The sequence below is a fragment of the Verruconis gallopava genome (genome assembly GCF_000836295.1).
Source record: "Verruconis gallopava strain CBS 43764 unplaced genomic scaffold supercont1.4, whole genome shotgun sequence".
NCBI classification, from domain to species: Eukaryota; Fungi; Ascomycota; class Dothideomycetes; order Venturiales; family Sympoventuriaceae; genus Verruconis; species Verruconis gallopava.
Window position 1 is genome coordinate 971,569 of NW_015622140.1, and position 16,081 is coordinate 987,649.

Genomic DNA, 16,081 nt, shown 5'->3' on the forward strand with positions numbered 1-16,081 from the left:
ATGCAGTGAGCGTCGAGGATCATCGATTGATCGCCCCGGATTTCTCTCACACTAGACAAGGCGCCCCCAACCGATCTTCTTGTGCGAGGGGGGTCAGCATTTGGGACGACGAGGGTTGCACTCTACTCAAACAATTATTAACATGGTGGCCAAGAACTAGCAGCGTTATCTTGAGACTAACAGCGGCGGTGTGCGGCAAAACACCTTCGTGGTAAGGGAGCACCACGATGAAAAGGCTTTGACAAAAAAATTTTAATACTCCAGAAGAGCACAAAGGATGTCGTTGGATTAAAGTATCTCCAGACGTGCTTGTACTCGTACCCTGCGCAGATTACTATACACAGTTGCCGAGCATTTCCGACACCCGTCCTATCGGACCTGTTGCCTGTCCAGAACGTCAGATCAATGGATTCAATTTGGAATCCTAGATGGCCACGTGCAAATGATCTTGTTTGCATTAGTAGCGATCGTACCTTGTAGAGAACTGTGATGATCGCCAGCATCACTTCTAGAACCAGATATGACTGAATAATGCACGCAGTTTTTGACTGATTTACAGATCTAAGACCTCGCCCCGCATCCTGTTATGATATCCACTTCGTAAACGATTCCAGCTGTTTACTCATCATCTCTAAAAAATTGTGTGACTGCGCTGCAAAGCACGTCGTGCTGAGATCCTAGGACAATTAACCAACCATGCATTTCATTCATTACTCGTCGCCAGGCGTTTCTACTCCATTCGCTTCCTGTGACTCGAAAGCTTCCCGATCAGGCTCTGGCTTTGCATCATCTCCATTAACCTGATGAGCTGACTGGTGATCAATAACCTCGACGCCATTCTCACTCTCTGATCCATTCTTGACCACAGCAATTCGTTCACGGTCCTTGGAATGATCAATTAACTCTGATTCGTCGTTGAAGAGCCGCAAGAGCATTGCTTTACGTTCTTCCTTGGGAAGCATGAGATTGATCGAATTGATGCTACGCCATAGCGGGAGAACGGTTCGCTCCCTAGCTGTGATATTAGCACTTGGAAGTTCAAGCGGATGTCAAAATTTTGGCGACATGACTTACTTGAAACCGTCTTCTGCATCGCTAGGTTCAACTCTTAAAACGCAGCAACCCATGCTAACATCTCGAATCCACTCCCCGATCTCATTGAACTTACGCCAGTCGCCGTTTCCAACTCGCGGAAACATCTCGATGAGCAGCTTGCGCAAAGTCTCGCGTTTGTATAACCGTACCACTCTGCTCTCACCAACCCAAGGCTCAAGAATTGGTATGCCTTCCGATTGGATTCGCCATCTGCAAATGTCCTGCCCTTGGGCATCTTGCTTCATGAACATCTTTACCCCGGCTTGGACGAATTTAATGCCTTGTCCTTCATTGCAAACAAGGATATCACGCACACGCTCCGAAGTATAGTAAATCGCCTTTACCGGCTCGCCGGTAGCGTTGCGAACCATATACCGGGTTTTTGGAAATCGAGGCGAGATCTCATAGAAGTTGTAGATCTTAACCAATTCAGGATGTTCTGGGTTCAGGTATTTGTAAGGTTCTTCGAATGGTTGATCGCCCTTCTTCTTGCCAGCAGGGGGGCCCGAATCCTTGGGAGCTGCATAATCATCTTGTTTCGGGGTTGCCTCCGAGGACGCAGGCGCTGGCGTATCAGTCATAGTCACATCGCTCTCAACTCTTTGCTTCTTCGGACTTGACGGCAGCTCAGCGTCCTCCTCTCTTTCCCGTTTGCGAGACGCTGCATTCTCCTCAGCATTGCCTTCCCCATTGGCATTTGTAGGCTTGTTGGCATTATTGACTTCGACTTTGGGAGCTGCCGGGTGCTTCGCATTCGGCAAATTCTCTGGTTTCGCGTTCTCTGGTCTTGCTCGAATTTCAGACAGCTTTTCAAGAGCCGTGATGAAGAACCCTCCTGTATCCTGGAAATGGGGGTATACACGGATACATCGATCCAGCGGGAGAGCATCTGCCTCGGTCGTGGAAGGGAGTGGGAACATGCCTCTTACAAGTTTCATCTTCTCATCTAGACCCTCATCCTTCGTTGCCTCGTCGTACTCTTCCCATGATGACCATATTTGTCCCTTTTTATCAACAATCTTCCATGACTTTAGGCCAGGTGCCCTCTTCAGGCCCGGGAGCTCATTTGAGCAATCTACGATTCTGACTTTTTCACTACCACCACACCGGTCGATCGCGGCAGAGATCACTGCCTCGTTCTCCACAGGGTTCAGACTGCAGGTAGAATAGACAACTCGACCACCGACCTTCAACATTTGTAACGCGCGTACCAAGATACGAACTTGCGTTACGTGCAACCCAAGCCCAGATCCGGGAAGCCAATCCTTCCAGATATTTGGGCTTTTTCTGACCGTTCCATCTCCCGAGCATGGAACATCGGCTAATATACGGTCGAACTTTAGGTACCTTGGTGGGCCATTGGAAGGTATGCGTATCGACGGGAATTGTGTTGCATCATGATTTGTGACAATGATGTTCGGCGAATTTAATCTTTTCACCTGGTGAACCAACATCTGTGCGCGTCTGTATTCTCGATCATTCGCAACAAGCAGGCCGGTAGCTCTACCATCGTCGGACCAGTCATCGTCCGCTCTGGTATCGCCTTCTTCGGCCTTGACCTCAATACCTCCAGGACTCGCTTCCCTGCCCTGCTCTTGCGCGATCTTCTGCACAACTTTGCGAATCCTTGCCTCTTCGCCTGCATGAATAAGCTCAATGAGCTGCGCTGACTTGCTTCCTGGAGCAGCACACATGTCCAAGACAGTCATGCCCGGTTTGACGTCAAGTAGTAAAGGCGGAATCATGCTCACAATCTCTTGCCTGCTAATGTTCCCAACCGACGTCTCGGAGACCAAAAATTTCTGGAAGGAAGCGAAGGGGGGAAACTTGCGGACAACATTTTTGGGCGTAGTCATCGACCAAGCAAGCTTCTCCGGATACCACTCAACAGGTTTTGGAGGGTCAACGGCTTTGCCTTCGTGTTTGACATTGATGATCTGAGGGATGTAATGATCAATGAGCCGTTGCTGCACAGCAAGGGCATGCCTGACAGTTTTAGAAGAAAAGCCGCAAATATTCTCAGATCGAAATAACCAACCCTTTACTACCTGTGAAGCGGAAGCTGTTTGGTAGTTCGCGGCGCATTGCCGCCCAAAATTCTTTCCGCTCGTCCTCATCCGGGACTAGGTTGAGCTCGTTGTAGTATCGTTCAAACAGCTCATTGCTCTTCTTGACCTCATCGTAGCTCGCGTATGGCGCCCGCGTGTCTCTTCCGCTACCTAAAGATGATCAATGGATCGAAACACAAAATGGGGTGAAAATCCTACCTCTTCCACCTCCGCCACCGTGTTTCTGACGGTCGAGTCAGTCAAGACTTTGAGTCCAAAAACCACAGTCAAATAACTTACATTGCCTCGGAACTTGTTTCGACCCATTGCGCTCAGAAGGGTGAGTATGGACAAGGCTATGTTTTCTCGTGCATAAAAAGTTCGAGCTCGGTCGAGCAGAACCAGTTCTAAAGTTCTAACATGAGTGCCCCACTGAGTCCGCTAGGTGCAGCCTTAGCTGCCTGAGTGGCGGAGTGATCGCCTGATTCGATCTATTCTAGTGGCTCGGTCAAGACAACGAGCCAGCCGTCGGAGATCTTCTCTTCTCCCCTTTATCGACCAAAAGTTGCAAATCTTAATAGCAGGAGAACTTGCTGGTTCACGAAAGCTCTATGCCATCGGTCTGCGACAAGCCCATTTTGTCAGCACTCACCGAGCTGCCATTGTTGCAGTGTCCGGATGGGAAGGCATCAAAGTAAAAACTAGAATGATATCAAAAATATGGTGGTAGGCTACATGCTAACTACAAAGAAAACAATTGTTTTCTTTCATTTGTGTGTTTGCATTGTACCTGACTAACACAAGTTACGACACGCTGCTACTGAACCGTATTCTCTCACGAAATGAGTAAAAACGAGTGTGCAGTTTGGGATTGTGCCACGTTAATATTAATTCCAGCCTGGTAGCGACGTACTCTTGAGACGGAAGAAAATGAGATAACGTTGCTTTCAGGATATGGTTATGTGAGTGGTGCGACTCGGGAAAGCACGTTTATAAGAATTTGTGTTATTGCCAACTAGTTAAAGTTCGGACTGCGTGAGGTGGACATGATCGGCTTAGAAGATTTTCCTTGATCGGGTATCTCACTGAACGACAGCCAAGGCATGCTATTTGATTCTAAAATTCTTCTTTTTTTAGTCAGTTAAGTACTATCACGAATTTCTGCGACAGCAAATCGCACGTTTCGTCGATACGCTCTCGAGTCTTTTTCATGGTAAGCTATGATCCAAAATGAATGCACAAGGCCGAGGCAATATTTTTCCATGCTGTAGCATGAAAATATGGGCAAACCGATCTTCCGCAAAGCCAAGCTCCAGATGCTGGGGTGTATATGTACAATCAATGCCGAGACATGAAGCTAGTAACTCCTTGGCAGACCCAAGGCCTTCTCGCTGATGAAGTTCAGTATCATTTCCTTTCCATCAGATATTAGTGGCTGTATGTAGTCGTTGTAGAGAAGCGTCGAAAAAAAGTCACTTACTCGGCTGACGGGAGCTATTCTAGGTACCAAACACTCCCTCAGGTACCTCTCGACATGGTATTCCTGCGCATATCCCATGCCACCATGAGCCAACACTGCCCTTTCGCAGGCTGTGAATGCTGCCTCAGCTGCAAGATACTTCGCTGAATTACACGCTACGCCAACGGCATGCTGCGTTATACTTGAATCTTCCTTACTCTGATCATAAAGTTTCGCTGCGTGGTATGTCGCCAACTTTGCTGCTTCAAGATTCATATACGCTGCTGCAAGCGGGTGTTGGATACCCTGATTCATGCCAATTGGCCTGTTAAATACGATGCGTTCTTTTGCGTATTTGGCTGCCTTTGTGATTGCTGCGTAACCGATACCTAGTGCTTCACCAGCGAGGAGGCATCTCTCTGCATTCATTCCATGCAAGATGATTCTGAAGCCCTGACCCTCCTTTCCAATCAAAGTGTCGGCGGGAATCTTATAGTTTTCAAAGAAAACCTCATTTGCATCAATGGCTCGTCCTCCCATCTTCTTGATCTTCTTTAATTCCAGACCGGGGGCTGATTTGTCGAAATCGATGTAGAACACCGATAGCCCCTCTGATGGCCGTTTTACATCCTCGAGGGGCGTCGTTCGTGCTAACAAGATCATCTTGGAGGCCACTTGGGCGGAGGATATCCAGATCTTTTGACCAGTGATGTAGTAGTAGTCTCCTTCCTTGCGGGCAAATGTTTTGAGTTTGAGCGTCTCAAGACCAGTATTCGGTTCTGTAACACCGAAACACGCGCGCCATTCCCCTTTGATGAGGCGAGGAAGCATTCGCTCTCGTTGTTCTGGAGTAGCATATCTTGCTACAGGCTTGTAGAATTTTATTAGAATCCTATTAAAAGCTACATCTCAGACAGATCGACATACTTGTGTGGCGTATACATTAGCGTGTATGCTCTGTGCACCTGCGATGCCAGCCCCGCTCTCGGCGATCGTGTGTAGCATCATTGTGGCATCTTGTATCCCTAATCCTGCGCCTCCAAGCTCTTCTGGAAGCGCAATCCCGATCCATCCATCCTTTGCCAATGCTGCATGGAGTTCGTGTGGATATTCCCCACTCTGATCATGCTCCATCCAGTAGTCGTCTGGGAATCGAGAACATATTTTGAATATGGCTTCTCGGACAGACAATTGTGTATCTGTGAAGCCGGACAGCTCCATGATCCGATTCCTTGAGGAGGCTGAGAAGCATCTCTTTGAAGTTTGCTTCGACCTTTGCAATTGACTCCACGAGGAGCCGGACTTGAGGAGGCTTGCGCATACGCGTGCCACTGATCTTGCAGGCAGCGCCATGGAGTCCAATGCCAAATCGTTAGGATCTCAAAACGCGGCGTAAATCCTTCGAACCGCAGCTCAGGTTTTGCTTCTCTTCGCTGGATCTCGTTAAATACGTAATGGCCGGCTATATAGCCTGGCCCCAAGAAGAGTCCACATATTACCGAGATGACCCGGACTCACTGGCTGCGGCTATGACCCGGCAAATCCCAAAACGGCTTAGTTTGATCAGGTGAGGCGGCGTTTGAGTCCAGAACGCGATGCGGTAAAGTGGATTCTGACTGCATTCCGAAGCTCGGACCAACCCAAACAAACCTCGTCCAAGCGTGTCCCTCGATCTCCCACATCCCAGCTTCCAGCTCAAGTCTTCACGCCTAGAAGCATTCCTCGCGCTCGTAAACTGGAGATGAACCCTTAGCAGCTATCAGCCACGGCTTAGTACGATTCAGGTGACCTTTTGGAATCGTTGGCGAGCCGTCGAACGCGTCGGGAACCGTTGTTGTCATCTCCGTCAGAACCTCATCACAGCTTCCAGCAAAGCCACGCATGATGGCAACAACACGGATGAAGATTCCTGTAGGCAGCGCGCCATGGCTCATACAAGAGAGGCGACAAGCCAACGAGCTTGTCGAGATGGAGGCGGAAGAATTTAGCTATTCAGTACGAAACGAGATGGAGTGGCTGAACGAACACATGTCGGACATCTTTTCGGCAAGCAATCTGTATGTTATTGCAGGCAAACATTCTGCCACATATGTCGCATGATAAAAATAACTAATCTCCTCTAGGAACGTGACAGATATCTTCAAAACGCCTGGGAAGTTGCGCGGCAAGACTCCACGGACTGCACGAAAGCGGAATGCACAGGGTGAACGCGCCGTATGTGATAGATATGATCCATTGCCTAAGTAAACGCTAAAATTTTCTCATAGCCATTGACTGACATCTTTGCACCAAACGCGCAAACCTCAACAAGCCCAACCAAAACTCAGTTTTACAAACAGGTCGCACAAATTCAGCAACAGCAGGATGAAAACCACGTCGAGAAACACCCACTGTCTGCCCCATCACCTCCAAAGCAGCCTCTGTTGCGAAACAAGGAGAACTGGGATTCCGGCTATCATGGCATTACAGATGATGAAATGGAAGTGGATCGCTTACAGTCACCAACACACGGTGCGCAAAGCCCAAAGAAAGCAACACCGCAGGTTCCCGTCGAACCAGAACGACCTGGTTCTTCAATCGGTGAACGAAGGACTACAGAGGAGACATTTGTCTCGGCACGCGAAGATGCGAGCGGAACGGGCTCGAAAGAAAATTTGCGTGATGATGACGGCTCCACCGTAGCTGATGAAGTACCAGAGCCTGTAGAGGAGCTTAAGCCAGACACAGCTATCCAGCCAGTTGTGGATATAATCTCAGCAACTCAACAGACAGCCGACGACAGTGCCGAGAACATGGATGTTGACGAAGTTCGTTCGCCATCAGATGCGTCAAGCCCCATCAAACCGCTTTTACGGAAGAGTAGTTTCACCTTCTCATCTCTTCCGTCACGAGAACCGTTGGCGCAAAAGAAGAGTATAGGGGCGCGTTCCTCAGTCCTAAACCAGGCACGTTCGAGTTTTCTGGGTCGTTTTACAGGTGGCAAGAGCTTAGGCGGTCTTCAGCAAGCGTCACACGCGCATGACGATGCAGATACTATGGACATAGACGCTCTCCCAAAACCGCCTCTTGGGCGTGAAGACTCAGAGACTACCAAAAACCATAATCACTCCACAACTCAGGAGCTGCGAAATCGCATCAATATGTTGGGGCAGTCACGAGATATGCGCACGTCCAAGTCAATACCTAACCTTAATGCGTCTACAACGCAGCCACTCTACCCCCAATTGGAAAGGGTTCAAATTGATAAATTTGAAGGGAACGAAAATGCTAGGCCGACTACGGCGCCTGCTCCTACCTCGCGGCTCGAAGTCGCTTCCTCTTCTGCAGCAGCAGCAGAAGATGATGAAGATGATTGGATTGCACCCATACAGTCTGTGACGCAGAAGGATGCTCTGCGACCTGATCTTTCTAGAACTCAAACTGCTGAGTCAGTAGAACGTACAAACAGTGCAAATGATGTTTTGTTGGCGCAACCAGACTCACCAAAGAGGAAGATGTCACCTACGCGACCGAAATTGCCGTTTGGACACAAGAAGGCCGCTTCCTCCTCAATCATTGAATCACCTACCAAGGCGATTATGGCTCCTTCGGCTGAACACCAAAAAGCGATCTCAGTCTCAAACCCAAATGTGCCATCGGCTAATAATTCAACCACCCCCATCGGTTCTCCGAAGAGAGGAAACTTCGATGGTGCTGTCAGTGCGACGAAAGCAAAGCTCTACTCGGCCTTTCGCTCTGCGAAAGGCATCTTTGCCAGCAGTGCAGGAGTCAGTGCTCAGGCAAAGATGGAGGCCCTTTCCCCAGCCCCAAAAGCGAGACATGCGCCTACAGAAGAACACGTGTTTGACAATGACGTGGCGTACCCAAGTCTTCCGCAAAGCCGTGTTATTTCCGCCGAAAGTGTTGTCAGCGCAGCGACAGCATCAACTGAGGGTAGGCGGACGCGTAGCTCCTCCGAGAAGGAGCAGAAGCGAAAGGATAATGAAGCCAAGCAGATCCAGAAGATGGAGGATGAACTTCAGAAGATACGCGAGAAGGAACGCCAGAAAGCGGCCGCTCATGCAAACAAACTGCAGTCTCCTTCCAAAGAAACAATTGCATCGCAACCACGAGCACCTCCTAGTCGCGCTGAATCGGAGCGAAGCAAAGCCACTACGGAAGCTGACTCTGGGGATGAAATGCCTCCCCCACCACCACCTAAGAGCATGCTTCCAACGGGTCAGCCCCAGCGCCTGCGTGATCCTCGTCGCATCGCGAAGCCCACAAAAGAGGCTGCTACCAAGGTAAAACCAGCCCCGGTCACGATTCGCATGCATGTACCCTCTCAGCTCGGCCACCGACCAGTTCCTGGACCATCAACGGCTGCACTTTCCCAGTCTCTCCACGAGTCTTTGCCACCACCACCACCGCCCAAGCCCGCCATTACTTCCAAGGCTTCGACCACATCTTTGCATTCGTCGACATCAACCGGCAACCTGCGTACAGGAAACCCTAGTGCGGCTGCTAAGAAGGCGCTGGACGCTGCAGCTAAGAAGAAGGAAGCCGATGCTAAGGCAGCGCAGCGTAAGGCAGATCGACAACGCGAAATTGAGCAGCGACGACAGGCAAAACAGGATGAAGAACGTCGTAAACTTGAGCAAGAAAGGCAAAAACAAGAAGAAGAGAGACGGCGAGTTGAAGAAGAGCGTCGTGCAGAGCAACGTCGTCGACAGGCTGAGTTACAGAAACGAGAAGAGGCCAAGCGAGCAGCTGCAGAACGTCAGGCTGCAGAACAGAAACGGCTTGAACAAGAGCGTCTTGAACAACAGAGAATTGAACAGCAACGCCTCGAGCAACAACGCCTTGAACAGCAACGCCGTGAGCAACAACGCGCTCAGCAAGAAGGCTTTGCTTATGCTCTGAAGCAGGAGAAGGCACAAAACGCTCCTCAGCCTCGAGCAGACATGAGTGGCGCACGTCCTATATCACGTATGATGCACCACGACGGCCGTCCACCTGTGCAGGTCAACCCTGTCAAGCCTAAGCGGGCTCTCGCTGAAGAGGATGAACAGCACCAACGTCCAGCCATTCAAAGAAATCCAGCTTCATATCAGCAACATGACGCAAAGCGGAGAAAGACCATTGACGACGAGGAGGAGCCTACTGAGCCTCGCCGCTCAGTCATGGCTGGTCCGCCTGTACGTCAATCAAACATGGGCAAGGTCAACAAATTCCCTCACGGCTATGGAGCTGCCCCTGCTCCTGCTCAACATGCGCCATCAATGTTCATTAAGACTGTCACCGGACAGCATCAGATTATGCATGGTAAACCGAACGACATGTCCAAGTTTGCAAATGTCCGTCCTCCCTTCGCGGATTCCAGTCAAGTTGCAACAGCTAGCACAACCAACATGCACAAGACACCTGGACGGCCCATTTCCACCGCGCATGGCATGAAATCCAATCCTGTGTCAGCAGCTAAGTCGTCGCCTCACTACCCGAATCCTGAATCCATCCATCTACCAGAAATTGCCACGGACTCCGAAGACGAGGACTCAGAAAACGAATTCCAAGCGCCTTCTTGGACCGAGTCTCCAGCACTGAGACAATTGTTGACGGAGCAACAGCTTGTGGATCCACAATCTGTTTTCGGTCCTATAGCTCCGTTGAGAATGGAAGAAGTGTTCAGGAATAAGGAACGTCAGAAGAAGTTTAGGGAACGAACGAGTAGTGCAAATTGGAGCGGGGCCGATCGGCTAACAGAGGAGGAGAGGCAGAGAGATCGAGAGGCAAGGGAAAGGCTGATGAGAGATGGAGGATGGAGCTTTATCCCAGGACAGTAGAATTCTATAACTGACCTGGTGCTCATGAGATGATTGAGAGATGTTATGATGACTATTGTTTATTGATATGCAGATTTGGCGTTCACTAGGTTTTGGGCCTTGAAAGGGGGAACCTTGTGACTGTGATATTTTCTGCATCGTACATGGATTCAAGTTTTGAATAGTCAATAACAGCACGTACGATGCTGCAAATTTACTGCCTCCTTTGACTGTTTAGTTTTTTGGTCATGAAGTTAGTTATGGCCAAAGTAGAATTCTTGACCGCATGGCACGCAAGATTTTTGTAAAGACAACCGAGAATACATGATATTATCGGCATCCACTCTAGCACTGCATTTGTTCTTGAGCTCTTCGCTTTACTTTGATCCCACCATTCCCTCACATTCTTTGACAGCCAGTCTTTCAGGACTCCGTTTCCGGGGAAAATTATGGCTACCGCAGATACAATCATTGTCTTAGAACACATCACTAACGTGTCGAACCTGGACAATCTCTGGAGCCTCCGGAATGTACCTTCCACCTTCTTAGCCTTGAACAACTCCAACATTCGAACCTTTGGTTGGAACATAAACCTGGCGAACCTCTCGGGCTTGACACTGAATGATAGCTTCGTCAATCTCGTCGACGGCAATTTCGCAAGGGTCGTGCCGATTCCGATGCCAGGCTACACGCCGCAGTCTACGTCCTCCCTTGTTTTCGATGATCTCCCACCAACTTCAAGTTTGGTATCAACACCTTCAAGCACGACAATACCGACCACGCTGCCATCTACCTCCAGTGTCGTGCGAAATGCGGAGGTCTGGCATACTTTTGGCATTGCCGTAGCAGTAGGTGCTGGTACGGTATTCACCGCGCTATCTTTCATATGTTGGTTCTATAACAGAAAGTTCCGATTATTAGGAGCAGCACCAAACATGGGCCTCGCCGACCTTCGGCAATCTACATCAATTGTAGGCGGAACGGTTCAATCTGTAAACACAGTGATAATAGACCAAAAGGGCCCTAAGCTTGATGTCAGCAATTATCCTTACTTCGGAGCGGGAAGCCCTTCGACAGACGCCTCTTGGAGTCTGAAAGAGTCACGTACGTACCAACCTAGCAACCTTTCACCTTTGTGCGCCATTGCAAAATCAGATGACATCTTCCCAGAAGACTCCGCAAGCCATGTGGGAAGTCAGCTACAAGCTCCAGACATGAAGCGTGATGATCTGAGGCAAGACAATTCAACCGCGTCTCTGAAGTTTTAAAACTTCAGCAAGCCTTGGGAGGAGAAAAAAAAAGAAGGGAAATTACCAAGGCCTTTCAACGACGGCTCAATAACGAGTTGAGCAGGGCTGACGTGAAAGTTATCATGGATGGTGGCCTATCGCTATTTGACACTCATCCGCGCCATGAGAGAGGGGCGCAGTCAACGACGAAAGGGTATAGTCACATTTATTAAACATATAAGTTGTGTCCAAAAACATGGAAATTTTTTTCCCCTGTCCTCAACCGTTGCCTCGAGAGTATTGTAAGATCAAAAGCTTTTTGTGTCGTTCTTATAGAACTAAAATACAGGTGCTGGCAACACAGCGGGTATCCTAGTCAAAGCAATGCCGTTCGTGAGCAATCATTCTGATATTTCTGTTGACTTTCCCTGTAATGCGTGCTAACTCTCCTTATTCTTTTTTTTCCCCAATCTCGTCATGTCGTCAATCAACTAACGATTTTGTTCATCTGAATCTTTTGAGCTGCTCGCGGATCTTTTCGTTTCGTCTTCTGCCGCAACTTCCTCTGCAGCTGCATTCACTTTTTCGGAGCCGATTGAACGTTTCCGCTCTTTCTCCTTGTCGAGAACGTCCTGGAACGAAATTGGGGGTTTGTGTCGACACCTCCTGCCAGAATGCATTTCGTACAATTCAAGCTCCAAAGCCTCACTGAGCTTCTCCAAGAGCCACTCAGCTTCGCTCTTGTTGCCCATGAGAGGACTCCTGGTACCCAGCCAGGACCAGCTGAGATCACCATTAGGACCCATTCCTTGGCCAAGGTACTCTGATTCGTTCTTTGCATCCGCTCTTTTCTGATCTGGCAAAACGGGAGGATCCCGGTGATATTTTCTATCATCTTCGTCTTGGCCAAGTAGCTTCAGATACCACGCCCAGTCATGGTACGAGTACTGCTTAGGAGGTGTTGCTTGGATATCCTTCATCAGTTGCCTTATTTCTTTTGACAGGACATAATGGTAGAGATGTCTGTCACGTTCGGTAAGATCACCATGCCTACCTGCTTCTCTTGCATGCCTAAGTTCTTCCTCCTCGATGTATTGCGATAATCGAGCCATTGCATGCGCCTGCACACTACGCTTTTGACTCTCATCGGACTGATCTCCACCTTTTTTGGGAAGGGCTTTCCCAGGTACTGCAGTCTCCCATTCATTGTTGTGAACCTTCCGGGCAAGCCCCTGTATTGCTGAACGCCACGCCGCTTTAGCCCCATTCTCACCTGGCATTATTGTTAGGGTTCCTGTCCAGTCCACTACGTCGGCGATTGCTTTAACAACTGTATCTCCCATGTTGCTGATCAGTACTGTAAGGGTCGGAACAGCGAGCAGTGACCAAAAGACAAAGAAAGGCTTGCCAGAATTTGAAGTTGGCTGCAAATCTCCGTATCCGATCGTGAGCAAACTAGTGTATGAAAAGTACAAGGCAACAAAATACGACCATCCTTGCTTTCGTTCAGCAATTTGGAAGACGACGGCACCTACAAGCCAAAGAGTCATTGCTGCAACTGTGGAAAGCCCCAGAGCCATCCACTTGCGATTTGATGACGCGTCGGCTTGAATCTTTCGCATGATGTTAAACTCTTGCTCGCGTCGCTGATCTTCGGACAAGCCTTTCTGCGAGAACGAGATCGTCTTGAACGTGCTGATCTTGATCGTCCTCTTGTCCAAGTTAACGGTGTTTAGAACCTTCTCTCTCTTTTTCTCCGTCATTCGTGCCGTCATTTTGGCCTTTCCTCGTTCAAGGATCAAAGATCTAATTGAGCCGATAACTAGACCGATGGTGACAATACCGCCAACAGCGTACGGAAAGAGAAGCGATCGTCCTAAATGAGTCTTGGGAGTAAAGTCATCGCCGATGCCGACAGTGAGCAGTGTGAAGTCAGCCCAATATACAGAATCAAGGAACTTCCAGTCTTCAATGTAACTAAAGATACAAGCTCCTACGAGCAAGTACATCATGAAGGCAATGGTTTGAAGCATGAGAGTTCGCTGGACAAGCGTAAGACGGAACTCCTTCTCGTAATGGCCCCGATGAGCTCCTACAACAGTGAGGACCATGAGGCACGCAACTATGAAGTATAGAGCTGAGGCCATGATAGCATAATAGTAGGCCTGGGTGAGAGCATGTCTCTCTGGCGGTTCCAGGCGGAATGAGCGGGTGCTAGCAACCGAGACTAGGGCAATCAATAGCGCAGAGGCCAAAAGCCAGCCAACAATCGTAATAGGCTGTGCCACTGCGAACTTGAGTCTCCGAGTCATATTTAGGAGAAGCGCTATGTTTGCAATCAAAGCCAGGACAAGCGATATTGAGTTTAACGCAGTCAGCCTGACTTGACCAGTCAGAGCAGAACCAGCATCTGATCAATCCATGGTACTCACCAGGCTGGATCTTTAATGGGTTCACCGTGTGCTTCTGTACCTCCTTCGGGGATGTACTCTCGCCAATACACGACGAGGGCGCAGATACTAAATGCACTTGCCATAGGTCCAAATGTGCCAGCGATGAGCGGGCAAGCCGTAGACGTGAACCACCAACGGCTGCATTCGTTCTTAGCAAAGCGTCAAGTACAACGGTTGGTTCTGCAGATTCTCACCTGGGATCTAAGAAGTCTTCTTCGGCGTCTTGCTCCTCCTTGTCCTCTCCCTCATACTGGTTTTCCTCCATTTCCTCCGCGACTTCGCGCAGAGGCTCATCTGTTCCCGGGTCGTTCATGCTGACCAGAAGGATGCGGATTTTTTTGGTTCATGTATGGACGTTAGACCCATAGGATCGGAAAGGCAAGGGAATGTGCTTAACAAGCTTCGAAGACATTTAAATTCCCTGCTTTCCATGGCAAGAAATCAAGCCTAAGCTGCTGCTCGATGACGGCAATGGCGTCGAGGCTACCAAATTCTGCCTAGCGCGCCCAAGGATCTCTCACTTAGTGGAGCTTCGAACACCCACACTCTGCAGGTCACAAGGCTTGTTTCGACGTCGTCGACAGACCAGCTGGTCGGATTGCTAGCTGATCGGCTGAGACAGATTGTCTCTGTACTTTTGTTCCCGAATTGTAACTTCAAGGCTGCGCTGGGCTTCAACTGATTAAGTGCAACGCAAGGACTGATTTGGTACGTGCCATTACAGGCTTTCTTTTTCAATGCGTATCTGAAGGTAGCCAGTACGTTTCGAGTTGTGAAAGTGCCGTTGCTCTTCCTCTTCAATGCGGTTCTTGAAGGTAGTCGGGGGGACTTTGATATCATCTCAGGCCTGATTTTGAGACGCTGCTTGCGAACGGTCATGTATATTCAGGGCTCTTTTTTGTTGCCCATTCTCTTCTTTTCTCACACAAGACGTCTTTATTAACGACAGGAGGAAGCTTGCGACGAAAGTAGCTTGAGGCGTAGCGGCTCCAAATACTATAGCACCTTTCGGCCTGCTCGAATTCACATGTGTTCCACAGAAGTGTCTTGGCCCAAATTGGATAGGAGATACACAAGAGGTTGTGCAGGTACTATTCATGTTCGTAATTTAAAACCTACTTGTTAATCATTCATTCCTTTAACGTGGATTGCTGCAAGTAACCTTTTTTTTTTTTTTTTTTTTGAAAGAGAATGAGATTCATATCTGCCAACGACTCCAACAACACAAGCACATCGAAGCACGAAAATCAACGAACACAAACGAGAGATCAAGTCGAATGAGGACGACGCATGCAGAAATTATATTCACATTGTAACAGACAAGTAGATCTACAGCCATGCCTTGTTGAGGATACTTTGATGTTGATGTCAGCATGTACATTGCTAGGACAAGAGCTTCGCTTCTGAGAGGATCACGTAACAAAAGAAACGGAAATGTCGAACGTAGGTGATGTGATCTAATGTTGAACCGGCATGACCACCATCATTTGCAATCATCATTTGCAGCCACGGAATACCAGCATTGTAAAGCCAACAGAACCATTACTCCTTGGCACAGCCTGGGAAAGCCGCGACTGCCTTTCACGACTGTAGGCAAGGGCAGGACCGTTTCAAACCTGCGCTGCAGCAGCTTCGGTCGCGCCTTCTTCGATTTCTCAACAAGGATGGTAGCTCTGCCACAAGGTGGCACCTTCCTGATCTTCGGCTTTCAGCGGTGGCAGGAACGTGACTTGGCTGTTGCCTTGGACGCGTGACCTCCTCATGCACGTCGTGGCATTCACCTTCGTGATTGCGTTTGCATCAAGCTCTCCTCTCTTCATCCCCCGGCTTGCATGGGCGCTTGAATTTCAGTTGCCACGGACGAGTTGTGCTTCCGAAGCTGCTTTGAAATTGCTCCAGCATTTCTCGATTCTCAGTACGTTGCCGAACATGTTGACACTGCTTGCTTCTTGTTCCCGCTGCTTTGCCCTCAATCGTTCATGCTCAACCACTGAAC

The 16,081-nt window shown here is 49.1% G+C and overlaps 5 protein-coding genes across 6 annotated transcripts; 2 read left to right on the forward strand and 3 right to left on the reverse strand.

Annotated features, from left to right (window-relative positions):
* Positions 1-710: 710 nt before the first annotated feature.
* On the reverse strand, positions 711-3,470 carry PV09_01784 (uncharacterized protein; the record flags this gene model as incomplete). Its single annotated transcript, XM_016354727.1, has 5 exons — positions 711-1,011; positions 1,075-3,081; positions 3,134-3,314; positions 3,363-3,387; positions 3,444-3,470. 5 exons carry the CDS (start codon positions 3,468-3,470, stop codon positions 711-713), a joined length of 2,541 nt encoding a protein of 846 aa, XP_016217739.1.
* A 662-nt stretch (positions 3,471-4,132) lies between these two features.
* On the reverse strand, positions 4,133-6,084 carry PV09_01785 (uncharacterized protein). Its single transcript, XM_016354728.1, has 3 exons — positions 5,530-6,084; positions 4,624-5,472; positions 4,133-4,557 (listed from the first exon to the last, which is right to left on the reverse strand). Exons 1-3 carry the CDS (start codon positions 5,953-5,955, stop codon positions 4,501-4,503), a joined length of 1,332 nt encoding a protein of 443 aa, XP_016217740.1. The 5' UTR covers positions 5,956-6,084; the 3' UTR covers positions 4,133-4,500.
* Positions 6,085-6,284: 200 nt separating this feature from the next.
* Positions 6,285-10,739, forward strand: PV09_01786 (uncharacterized protein). Its single transcript, XM_016354729.1, has 3 exons — positions 6,285-6,659; positions 6,726-6,816; positions 6,870-10,739. Exons 1-3 carry the CDS (start codon positions 6,484-6,486, stop codon positions 10,422-10,424), a joined length of 3,822 nt encoding a protein of 1,273 aa, XP_016217741.1. The 5' UTR covers positions 6,285-6,483; the 3' UTR covers positions 10,425-10,739.
* A 113-nt stretch (positions 10,740-10,852) lies between these two features.
* PV09_01787 lies at positions 10,853-11,892 on the forward strand (the record flags this gene model as incomplete). 2 transcript variants are annotated; one of them, XM_016354731.1, is made up of 2 exons in its annotated part: positions 10,853-11,507; positions 11,577-11,892. In XM_016354731.1, 2 exons carry the CDS (start codon positions 10,853-10,855, stop codon positions 11,669-11,671), a joined length of 750 nt encoding a protein of 249 aa, XP_016217743.1. The 2 variants fall into 2 exon arrangements, with proteins under 2 accessions (XP_016217743.1, XP_016217742.1); XM_016354730.1 differs by having other exon boundaries at positions 10,853-11,374; positions 11,423-11,671.
* Positions 11,875-14,487, reverse strand: PV09_01788 (uncharacterized protein). The gene is made up of 3 exons (XM_016354732.1): positions 14,280-14,487; positions 14,065-14,223; positions 11,875-14,011 (listed from the first exon to the last, which is right to left on the reverse strand). The coding sequence occupies exons 1-3, from the start codon at positions 14,396-14,398 to the stop codon at positions 12,124-12,126; spliced, it is 2,166 nt and encodes a 721-aa protein (XP_016217744.1). The 5' UTR covers positions 14,399-14,487; the 3' UTR covers positions 11,875-12,123.
* Positions 14,488-16,081: the final 1,594 nt, after the last annotated feature.

Bases quoted from the DNA above. Each gene is read 5' to 3' on its own strand.
- PV09_01786 (XM_016354729.1), top strand. From the start codon at position 6,484: ATGATGGCAACAACACGGATGAAGATTCCTGTAGGCAGCGCGCCATGG. The intron at 6,660-6,725 runs GTATGTTATTGC...AATCTCCTCTAG, and splicing joins ATCTTTTCGGCAAGCAATCT to GAACGTGACAGATATCTTCA. The intron at 6,817-6,869 runs GTATGTGATAGA...ATTTTCTCATAG, and splicing joins ATGCACAGGGTGAACGCGCC to CCATTGACTGACATCTTTGC.
- PV09_01788 (XM_016354732.1), bottom strand. From the start codon at position 14,398: ATGAACGACCCGGGAACAGATGAGCCTCTGCGCGAAGTCGCGGAGGAA. The intron at 14,224-14,279 runs GTGAGAATCTGC...GAACGAATGCAG, and splicing joins GAAGACTTCTTAGATCCCAG to CCGTTGGTGGTTCACGTCTA. The intron at 14,012-14,064 runs GTGAGTACCATG...TGGTCAAGTCAG, and splicing joins CCCATTAAAGATCCAGCCTG to GCTGACTGCGTTAAACTCAA.
- PV09_01785 (XM_016354728.1), bottom strand. From the start codon at position 5,955: ATGGCGCTGCCTGCAAGATCAGTGGCACGCGTATGCGCAAGCCTCCTC. The intron at 5,473-5,529 runs GTATGTCGATCT...AAATTCTACAAG, and splicing joins CTAATGTATACGCCACACAA to CCTGTAGCAAGATATGCTAC. The intron at 4,558-4,623 runs GTAAGTGACTTT...TCTGATGGAAAG, and splicing joins GAATAGCTCCCGTCAGCCGA to GAAATGATACTGAACTTCAT.